The 11772-nt window shown below is 37.3% G+C and overlaps 1 protein-coding gene across 1 annotated transcript; it reads left to right on the forward strand.

Annotated features, from left to right (window-relative positions):
- Positions 1-407: 407 nt before the first annotated feature.
- Positions 408-2263, forward strand: LOC131071331 (uncharacterized). Its single transcript, XM_058007122.2, has 2 exons — positions 408-577; positions 1229-2263. Exon 2 carries the CDS (start codon positions 1247-1249, stop codon positions 1937-1939), a length of 693 nt encoding a protein of 230 aa, XP_057863105.2. The 5' UTR covers positions 408-577; positions 1229-1246; the 3' UTR covers positions 1940-2263.
- Positions 2264-11772: the final 9509 nt, after the last annotated feature.

An 11772-nucleotide genomic window follows, 5' to 3' on the forward strand; every position in this document is an offset into this window, starting at 1 on the left:
TAAAATATTGGTGATGCAATGATACTCTTTAGATGATGTAATTTTGAACTCTCTATTATATTATTAGCTGATAAGATATCGCAACATAATGATGTTTCCAATGATGTAATTTTGAATACTATTATATCATAATTGTGTTATGACTTATAATTGTGGATAATTCCTATAGACTAATTTTATTTTGTAGGTGATGTTATGAAAGATTTGTGGGAGCCATAAAAATCATTTTGGAATCTTAAGCAAATTATTTTAAGAACAGACTAGCGTGAGGAAAAACTTAATTTTCAACGATGTCTCTTCTAAATATTTTATACTGTTCAACCATATTCCTCTATTGAGAGTCAATTTAATAATTCATCCAATGTATTAGTTTTCCCTTAATTAAGAGAACAGGAGAATATGTTAAAAGAGAATGTTTAAGACTAGTCGAAAAAGCTTCCATGGCATCAATCATGGCAGGAAAGAAAGCGAATGATACCTTCGTCTTCTCTAGATATATGAGGAATGGCCGGCACACGCGGAATCGACAGAACAGCAGAGATACTCTTCCAAACTTATGCTTTTGTCAATTTCTCCTGTAAGATTTTGTATTTTTCAGATGTCCTTTCATGGATTTGATTTTTATTTTAGGGTTATAAATATATTTTCTTGATGAAGGTGTTCTCAGAGCTGAGAGATTTATTTAAAGATTTAAATATTGTAGTTTAAAGATCCGATCTTGAGCGCTCTTTTCTGCACCTGCTTCACTGAGAATCTACAATTCTTTATTGAGCTCTTCAAAACAAATTACGAAAATAATCTGATTCAATGAATATCTGTATTTTTGTTTTTATACAGTAGATTATTATATTATCAAAAAGCATATATATAAATTAGAAATTGTTTTAAGAAATTTGAGTTAGATAACATATTATCATCTTCAAATTTTAAAAAATGAGCTATAATCTTTAGAAATAATTTTAACTTTTATATATAAATATTCATCAATCAATCTTAACAAATTGAACAACAAATCTTTAAAATGGCGTTTTATGATAAATTTTCCATACCGGAATCTTTTGTGCGCAGGAGTTTGAAATATTAGACCTGTTATGCCAGATGTTTGTCGATAATTTCTAGCTTTAACTTTTGTGCGCTAGAATTTGAAATATTCTCTGTTATGCGAGATGTTTGTCGATAATTTATAGCTTTAACTGTGAATAAATTTTTTTTTTGTTTTCGCAAGAAGTTCGGCAAATTTTGAGCAATGGCTTGCGGCAACGCTGAAAGTGGCTGGGGGAGTCCAAGGTTTTCCTTTTCTGTAAATCTATCATCGACGGACATAGCGTCGCCGGAGAAGCGAAAACTAAAAGATCTTTTAGACCTGAATTACAGCACAGAGTTTGAGTTTTTGGTCGCTAGTAATATGAATGTGAATGCAGACCTCGGAGAACCTCTCAAATCTGCTGATGATTTGTTCGCGGACGGAAAAATTCTGCCTCAATTTCCTTCTCTCCAGCCGCAAACTATAAAGATTGCTCAATTTTCGTCGCATCCTCGTCCAAACCAGAAAAAATCTGCTTCGAAGTTAGGACGTAAATTGTCCGCCAGGTGGATGAGATTCCTTAGACTGGAAAATCACGAGCATTTCCGCACAATTTCGAAGGAAGCAGATGCAAATGAGAATGAAAGCAGCTGTCCGAAAGTGAAACCCCAGCGGTTTCGAAAATTCGTGTCCTTATTTTCAAGGAGCAGCGACCATTGGCCGTGTTGCAAAGATTTATTTTGCGTTTTTCCTTTTCAGAGAGACAAATCTGAAGCACAAAACAAGTCCGTTGAGTCTCAAATTGCCTCCAAAGAAACTCAGACTTTGGTCTCTGGTTCGAAACCCGCGGCAGCAGCTGGTTTAAAGAATGGTGGTCTGATGGAAGTCGAGGATTCTCCCCAAAGCAATCGGTAATGAGAAGCAGCCCCGAAAGGTTTGTGTTTGCAAATTTAAAATTTTGAGTTTGCAAATTTGGAATTGTGAGTTTCTATCTCTCAGAAATTAATGGAGAAGTTACTGAAGAGCTGTTATATGAAGTTTGAGGTGTGCATCAATGGAGGTTGGTTGAGTGTAATTAATATTTGTTACCACAGGAGGAAAAGCTTAGTAGTTAGTATGTTATAGTCAACGTGCCAATTCTTTATCTAGGGTTGGGCTTTCATGTAAATAATTTGCATTTTCACTATAAAATGTAAACAACTTGTACTAAGGAGTCATAAGAAGGGTGTGTCAATCATTTTGTAAAATAAATGTAAATAATTTGCATGTTCACTATAAAATGTAAACAACTTGTACTAAGGAGTCATAAGAAGGGTGTGTCAATCATTTTGTAAAATAAATTATGTGTACATTCAAATTATCTTCTAGTAATAAAGATTAATTTGTAAAAAATGATAAGAAATTAATTTGATACATATATTTTTTTGTGGAGGTTTTTCAAAATATTGTTGTCAATTTATTTAATAAGTTGTTCAATGAAGTGTACAATCTAAAGATTTGTTTACAAAATTATTGGTTGAATTTAAACCTTGATGTACCATTTATTTAGTGATTGACTTGATTGATTCCATTATGTGACAATACATGTAAACACTATCTACTTTTTGTGAATTTGATTCAAATTTGTTGAAATTATACCCTATTGAACTTTTACACTCTTCTCAATCCAAGGGGCTATATTTGTAGAATTCAATAAATTATCCTAATGTTATTGTAAGGGATAAAATTGCATACCATGTATTTTCCTTCATTTGTTTCAAGCTACTTCAACAATGGGATAGTATGAATGTGGCTAGTGCTTTAAACAACAAATAAATCTTCAATCTTTTCTAAGATGAAACTTAAGACCTAAACTTGAGGACCTATGTCAATCTAGACATATGAGGAAAAAATTATTATTATATTATAAACAATTAGGGGTGATTTAACAAGAATGCATGGTTTTTTCACACTCTTGACTCTATCGTACTAAAGAAAGTAATCCTAGAGTTCAATTATAAGAGAAGCATAAACAAATACTAATAGAACATACCTTTAAATTAGTCACACTTTATGCATGAGAACAATACAAAGATCTATGATTAGATTTTCTAAAGCCCTCTTTAGAAAGTAGATTGGAATAGATTATGTGTGCATCAAAGAATGCAAATAAACTTTTCTATCCAATTCTATTTCCAAAAAATTCACAAGATCATACTTCATACATAACCATTGGAAATAAAAAAAAGCACAACCCTCTAAAATTGATTATAATTATTTCAGTTTGTAAGGTTAAATGTTATTACGTAATGTGATGTGGTAGGAAACTAAGGCTAAATTAATGAAAATGGTGAATATATTTATGAATGGTGGGGGATTTATCACTAAGAAATGTTAGTGTAGGGTTTTATTTTTTTAGAATAGTTTTTTAGATTAATAAAGTAAGTACTGGTGTAAGAGGACTATATTTATACAACATCTTTAGTGAGAATTACACTTTTCTATAAATGGATTCTTGTGATATATTCTTCCCATTGATTGTATTTGCCACCAACTCCCTCTCACTTTCCCTACATATTATCGCTCTCCCATCTTTCTTAGATACACTTAAACATTCATGTAGCTTTATGCATTTATATTTTCCTAACACTATTTTTCTTCTACATTTATAATTCTATAACATCTATCTATTACATTAGTTTATGGATTTTAATCTATTCTATAGATGTCAACATGGCATTAGATAATTTAGTGCTAAGGTAGATCTTTAGTTTCCATATTTAAGAGATTTAATCGGGCTAATATTTTTCATGCAATATTTTTGATAAGGTAATAATTTATTTCTAGCAATATTCAAATAATCTAGAAAGTCATAAAGTTTTGACAAAAGGATTTAGCCTTTAACATAATTTTTGCACTTCTATTTTCTAAAATATATGTGATTATAGTATTTTTAGTAATCTTGGTAGAATTTTCAGTTGTTCCATATCATCCAAAAGGATTGTGAGATTCAAGATTAGCTTTTATTTTGTCAAAACTAGAGATCAAGAAAACTAGTTTGTAAAAAGGGGTTTGAATCATGCATTAAACATTTCTTTTATCTCTAAGATATTCAAAACAAAATATTCATGTACATTGCATTCAAAAGTCCTAAAACCTCTTTTTCATTTGAAAATGATCAATTTTGATGTGAGGGTTTTAAGGAAATTATTTTACTTTGCAAAGTTGTTTGGCCTTATGCAAGCCTATAGTATAATTATAGAAGTTGAAAAAAATCCTATGCTATGTGAGGAACTATATGGTGGCACTTCTTGCACCTCATCGCCTACATAGGCACCTTGACCATGACAACACCATTAAGATGGTAGCTTATATCTCAACTAGTACTTCTATTCGCAAAAATTTCCACCCACTACCCCTCCTCCATCAATAGGAGTACTCATTAAATATTTTTCTAAAAAGTACTAGTTTTCCTAGTGTAATATCAAAAATCTCTCCCTTTGTGATTCAACGCGACAAATGGCTCCTTCCTCCATGTCATTGGAGGTCGGGCATCACCACCTTTGTCCTTTTGTCCACTCGGAACACCTAGTTAGCTCCAAGTAGGTATTTCACCTACTTCGCCAACTTGTCACGTTAGGGGATTAGGGCACGGTGCAGAGACATTTGTGCAATGCACTATCATCCCACGAATCTGACAGTTCACAGGTGGTGGTTTGAGCGTTACACCTACACTTGGAAGGAATCGTAACGCCCTTGCATGCACCCAACGACATCGATTTTTTGTCCAGAGCCTATATCTTTTTTGTTTGAAGGCATTTTGAGGATCTTTTGGTATTTTGAGACCACTCTTTGCAGGCTGGAGCACTCGGTGATTTCTTGGACAACATTCATAATTTCCTATACCAACACCACCATTGTTGTAGCTCTCCAAATAGTTTACAACATCATCTCTACAAGCACTTTGGAAAGGGGAGTTCATTTATTCTCTTTCCCATTTTTATTTTGCATATCTCTTTATTTATCTTTATCATTTATTTTCCTTGTGGCTCTATTTGGGTTGTTTGTGGAGGTGGAAACACCATTGATGGGGGTCTGACTTAGGCAGGCTCCAAAACACAACCCCCAACATTTTCCTTCTTGCTTGTGTGTAGGTTCTCAATCATGAAAGAAGAGTATTTAATGGGAGGCTTCAATTGTGGACCTTTCGTGAGCTTACTCTATTCCCTCCTCTTGAGTTATAATTTCATTTTGTTTCACACTATCTTTCTGTTTTATCATTTTCCAACAAACATTTAGTATTTTAATTGTATCTGTCATTCTGGTACAATTCCTATGCTTGATCCATACAAGATGACAATGCACCGCACTGGTGTCATATCTCTATGTGCTCATCCCAGGGATAGAGGCTCAGTAGAGCCATCTGAACATCCTCTCTACAATTTAATTGTTTAGTTTGACTATTTTCTTCCCCTGGCTCACCTTAGCGCCAGTTTGAGTGAGGTATCGGAGGGTGGATTCATTCTCAAGGATTCATCATCCCTGAGGTAGCAAATTTCCTTTGTTACATTTTGGTGAACCTGATGTGAAACAACCTTTCTTTTTTTGCTTTATGCGTTTATCAATTAGATCATTGCATACATGTAATCTAAATAAAAAAAATCAAAACATAGGTTGCATCATTGTTCTTGCATTCGTATTACCTTTTTCATCTTTTTGAGTATCAAACTTTGGATGAGATCCTTCGTGTCTCTATAGTGTAGTCTCAGCGTCAGAAGACTCATCTATGATCTTTATGACCTAGACCGCTACAGGAGTTGTAGTCAAGAGGTCATCTAGGCAGAGTTTTCCTCTCAACAATTATAGTCCTCCTTTGCCCAACACACTTTTTAATGATCAACTTCCTAGCCCAAATGATCTCTTTTCTTTTCGTCCCCTTAAGTCCATTTTGACAAGGGCCCCTCTCCACCTGGTTCACAATCCAACTCTCAGAGTAGTTCTTCGATAAATACCACTCCATCTTCCCCTCCTGTTGTTGATCATGACTCTACTCTAACTGTTGATTTTGAGCAAATTGACACACTTGAGCAAAATTTGAGAGACTTTGAGGGTTTCCTAAATTGGGAGAATTTCCTCCCCCAGGCTAGAAATGTTGTCAGCACTCTAAGAGGCATGACGATCTCAGACAAGAGAGGTCTAGAGATGTTGAGGGAATTATCTATGATTGTCAGGAATCATGTGCCTTTGGCTAATGCTCCTCCTTAGGATGGCCAATCTATTACCTATGGACCTCAGCTTAGTGTCAGTATGCCTAGTTCGATAATGCACATGGTTGATCTCGGGTCTACTATTCCTAGTATCACTGCTTCATCTACCCTCTTGGGATATACGAGTATGTCTAGTGGCTCAATCTTTGGCTCTACTACAACTCTGATGTCTACGATTAGAAATAGAACTACATCTGTCGGTGGCACTAATCCTTTTGGAGGTTACGGTCGAGGTGGTGGTGGATCTGGTCCACCTCCACCTCCTCCGCCTAACAATTTAGTCTTGAACATCATCTTAAAAAACATGGGTCAGTTGCAGTTGCAACTCATGAACCTGGCTTCTGCCTCTAGTTAGTCATCCATACCTACATATTACAAGAAAAGTCCCCTTGACATCACCATCTTGAACACTATCCTTCCTACCACGATTGAGTCATTGAAATTTGATAGGTTTAATGGTGATGGGGACCCTAATGTGCACATTGATTCTTTCATGATTATTTCATGACCATGTGTAGTGACTATCATAGCTTGGACTTTATGTTGCTTAAACTATTCTCATGGTCCCTTAAGGGTACTGTGTTATAATGGTATAGTGCTCTACCAGATCATTCTATTCATAGCTTTGATCAGATAATGGATCCTTTCCTTAGACGGTTTCAGGCTAACATAGGCAGTAGGGTCACTATCATTGACCTTGTTTATTATAAACAAAATCCCAATGAAAAGGTCATAGATTTTATTTCAAGATATCAATCAATTTCTACCAAAATCACCTTTGCCCTGCTAGATAATGATCTGCAAAGGATGTTTATTGGTAATTTGTAGCCGACATTGAGGGAGAAGTTATCTCTCAATCAATATCAAAACTTTGCTAACATCTGTTCTGCACTTACAGACTACCAACACACCATGTTGCAATTCAGAGATTCTACTTCTAACCCTTGTGGTGGGTCCTTTGCAGGCACGCCCATGGAAGGGTCTAGGAAGAATAAGGCAGTAGCTAATGTCGTGGTCATCTGTCTGACAACTACTAGACAAGGCTTGCAGCAAAATAGGATCTTCATGAAATTGAATGACTCTTATTTGAGCATAATGCAACAATTGTTGAAAGACAATCCTTTCCAAGACTATACCATTGTCTGATAGCAGACCTAGTCCACGTTGGTACAATGGATCCAAATTCTGCCATTACCATCGTGTGCCTGGCCATGATACTAAGCGATGTTATCATCTTCGACAAATTATCCAGGACCGCATCGAAAGTGGTGCAATCAAAGTTGATGCACAAAAACACAAGTTGAGCAAGTTCATTGACAAGACCAATAGTGACTTGTAAATCTATACTGATCCCTTTCCTCGCATTTGGAAAATTTCATCTCTACATCGGATCCTTCTTTGGATGATGGTCCATTCATGAACATGGTCACCATCACTCCCATTTTATCGCCTCCTAGCTAGAAGGGCAAGGTGTCTGATGTATCTTTGTCATTCACCCTTCTAGATGCCCCGTATTGTGGAGAGATTTCCCCTTTGTACATCCCTACTAAGTTCAACTGTCAAAATGTCACAGGTGTAATGATTGACCCATCCTGCAGATTTGATGTCATTACAGAGAAGACTATTCATAAACAGTTGGCATAGGCCTAGGTATGATGAGTGTTGAGCGACCCTGAGGACACATGATAGATTTTCTATCCCTCCTTTTGATAGTATCACCTTGATGGTCCTTGTGGTGCCTAAGGTTGTATCTTCTATATTTGTGATCATTCTTGAGTTAGACCTATTCCAAGTTAAGCTAGGCATTCCCTGGCTGATTTCCATGGAGGTGGTCCATTCAGTAAATCATAAATTTCTCAAGTTTCCCCATGAGGGTTCGATGCATGTCATTTAGGATACTGGATTAGCCTGTGGGGACTTTTTGCTAGACCATTTTTGGCCTGCTCTAGTGGGGCTAATGCTTCCTCATGGTGAGTTAGTGTACCACACATACTATCAGTATAAGATAGGGGAGTTGGCTCCTAAATCAGTGAAACCTATCTTTTCATTGCCCTTTCCTGCATCGACATCTGCTCCATCTATTTTGGTCTTGGATCGAGTGGTGCCTCATGTCTCCTCATCACCGAGGATTGAGGCTAAGCCTACTCCCTCAAATAGACCTCTGCATCTGCCTAAGACTGCACAACTTCTAGTGGTGTCTTCTATTCCTATAATTGTACATAGTGTAGACAAGGGAAAGGCACCTACACTGTCAAAGGATGTGTCCCACCTTCCCTACGATCTCCCAATCATGGCCGATATCCCTCGACCCTCTCGTTATGAGAAAGGGAAGCATTCCTCTCAAGTTTGTTCATCACCGCTACTTCACAGCCTACATCGGCATGACCCTTCGTTCCTCTGACCTCTCCTCAAGCAAAGCGAGGTAGGGCACTCGTTGTTGTGAATGTGGTGCCTATCCTAGATGCACCTCATGTTTCATTGGTCGGGCCTTCTCTTGTCCCTGACATGGTTCTAGAGGCCTCTCCTATGGAGCATGATGCTCTTGAATCCTCTAGAGCCTCATATGTTGGTCCTGACGTCCGTCATAATCAATGTGCGTGTGAGCATAAATGATTTCGATGGGCCATGGCTCGACAATGTGATGTCACCCTGCAGTCCGTTGGTGCCTCTTCGACACCCAATCCTGTTGTCTTAGAGTTTGTTTCTTCAGATGTTCCTGTCTCTACAACCTCTTTGATTTTGCTTCTTGTAGCTTTTGGGCTCGTTGATGGACCTCTCCCTAAATGAGTGTAGGTCTTCATTCATCCTTCTTTGGAGCTACCCCTCATTACCTATTTTCCAAACATGCCTCCATTGTCTCAACCCATTGATATATTGTATACATAGGTGGTGTCTAGCGCGACTCTTTCTGCTCCCCCTGTTTCGCAACTATTCCAGCACTAGAGTTTTCCTAGGGTCCTTCAACCTACCATGGTTGATAGGAGACCTATCACTTCTATCCCACCTAAATTCAAGTTTGAGTAGGGCCTCATCTTGGAGTTTTGACAAAGGAAATTCTCGAAGGTATTTTCCTCCTCCCTTCCTTTTCCTGTTTCAATGCCTGTTGATTTCCTATTTCTGTGTGTGTGATTGAGAAGGCCCCACCTTCTCCTGAGTTTGTCACTACCCCTCTTCTAGAGGCTAGCACTCCTATCCTTGATTCATCTTCTCTGAGTGAGTCACCCACTTCTTCTACAAAGGCTTGCATGTTAGACTCCTTGGAAGAGATCTCAGCCTTATCTACGATCTTCATGCGATTGTTGACCCTGACCTCTTTCGAGCCTATGAACGTAGATGCTGATGTTGCTTCATCTATTGCCCTCACTACTTGTGAGGCACCCAACGAATCTCTTGTGGTGGTCCCTCTCTAAGTATCCTCCTTCTCTCTATGATCTAGATTGGGAGGAGGATGATTTCCTAAGGGATGACCCTTAAACTATTTAAGTTTTTATTCTCCATCTTTTTATGTGTGTGCTTGACTGTATTGTCCCGTACTTTCTTTATATGTAATTTGTTCCCTCCCAGAGGACCTAGGTTACTCCATAAGTACTTGGATACGGGAGGTTGACTATCTTTATTTGTTGTTCTCTCTCGGAGGACCCAATTTACTCTGTAGGTACTTGGATACTGGAGATTTTTTTCATATATCTTCCTCTATTTGTCTCTCTATTTCGTCTATCCTTCGTATCATACTTTTTCGATATTCAGGGATGATGCAAAGTGTTGGGGGCATCTTTAGCCTTCTTCCATGTTGACCCAAATTTTATTTTATCTTTGTCTTCATGTTCTCTTCTTCAGATCCGAGAACTTTGGTGTTATGAGGATACACCCATCTCACAGTTGTATTGCATATGTTGTCTCATTGCTATGGGTTTTGATGCCAAACTATCGGATCCCCCTGTCCTCTTGCCTTTCATTTCTAATGTTGTGGATATCTTTGTGTCACACTAATACATTTAGCCTAAAATTCTGATGGAGAAGGTATATTATGATAAAACTAGTTTTGTTTTTGAAAAAATGCCCGATTTCATCGGAATTTCGACGATAATGCAATGACATTTAGGGTTTTTTAGAAAAAGTACCCGCGTTTGTCAAAATTTTGATGACAGCGTGCATTACTTAAAAAAAAAAGAAAAGACCAAGTCATTTCATAAATCCTGCCTCTTTACAAAATCCCGCCTCTCATTCGTCTCGCCTCTGTAGCGAACTTGTGGGTTTAATTTCACAACCCTCCTTTATCACCTTTTGATTTAAATACAAAACTCTATTATATTTCTTTGGATAAACTATTGAATGAATATTGTAAGGGAATAAAAATAATAAATCACACACACACATGGAAAATATATATATATATATATATATATTTTTAATTGGTTATTTAAATTCCCTCACCCAAATTAAGGCACATGTTGTAGGAGGAATAAGAAGCTTCTAGAGGCTTCTCCACCACCTTGCATGTAACTCCTCCCACTAAGCCTAATCAATTTGCATGGAGGCCAAATTGGGAGAGAATCTCTTTTTTTTTCAATTAAAAATTAGGTAGTGGAAATTTGAAATTTCTTTTATAAAAGATTTGCAAGTTTCAAAAAGAGTGGTTGGCTATTCCATAAGAAATTCTTCAAGTAAAATTTTCCTTTGTAGTCAATTTTGGTGGGTTATCACATGTGGTATCAGAGCAAAGGTTCAAATCTAGGCCTTGTGCTCACTTCAATTTATTCAACTAAGGGAATGTTTTACAATAATAGAAATTAAATTTTATTCTACAAAAAAAACAAAAACTAACTACATAATTTAACTTTCAGGCAAAACCTAGAATGGCAAGAGGAAGAGGAAGAGGAAGAGGAAGAGGAAGGGGTAATGGAAGACGTACTAGGAGTCAAAGGGAGGAAAGCCACGAGGAAAACCATGAAGAAAACCATGAAGGAAACCATGAGGAAGATCATGAAGAGGATCGACACAACCCAGGGAATAACGAAGATGGGGTCCAAGCTATAATCGACCTTCTAACTGAACAAAGAGATAAAATCAACTTCTTGGAACAATCGCTGCAGGACCTTAGGGAAAGGCAGAATGACTATGAGAACAGAAGTGGTACCGAGAATGGAAACCCTGGTAGCAATCAAGGAAATGCGATGGGTAATGGAAAGGAAAATAACATATTGGAACTCTCCAAGGATTTAAAGAAAATCACCCCTCCTAAGTTCGATGGGAGGCAGATTGGTGAAGGGGCTGAGAATTGGCTAAATGAAATGGAAAAATATTTTGAGCTAAGAGATTTTAGCGAAACAACCAAGGCCTTATGGGGCTCCTATCAACTCACAGGGGAGGCGGCTAGTTGGTGGACCAACACCAAGGAACAAAATGGGTATAACATGGATACGATCACATGGGATCAATTTGTTCACCATTTTCGAGATAGGTGGCTCCCTCAATTGTTCTTTGATGAGAAAGTGACAGAAT

The sequence above is a fragment of the Cryptomeria japonica genome, chromosome 2 (genome assembly GCF_030272615.1).
Source record: "Cryptomeria japonica chromosome 2, Sugi_1.0, whole genome shotgun sequence".
In the NCBI taxonomy this organism is placed as follows: Eukaryota; Viridiplantae; Streptophyta; class Pinopsida; order Cupressales; family Cupressaceae; genus Cryptomeria; species Cryptomeria japonica.

Coding starts and splice junctions, on each gene's coding strand:
- LOC131071331 (XM_058007122.2), top strand. CDS start 1,247: ATGGCTTGCGGCAACGCTGAAAGTGGCTGGGGGAGTCCAAGGTTTTCC.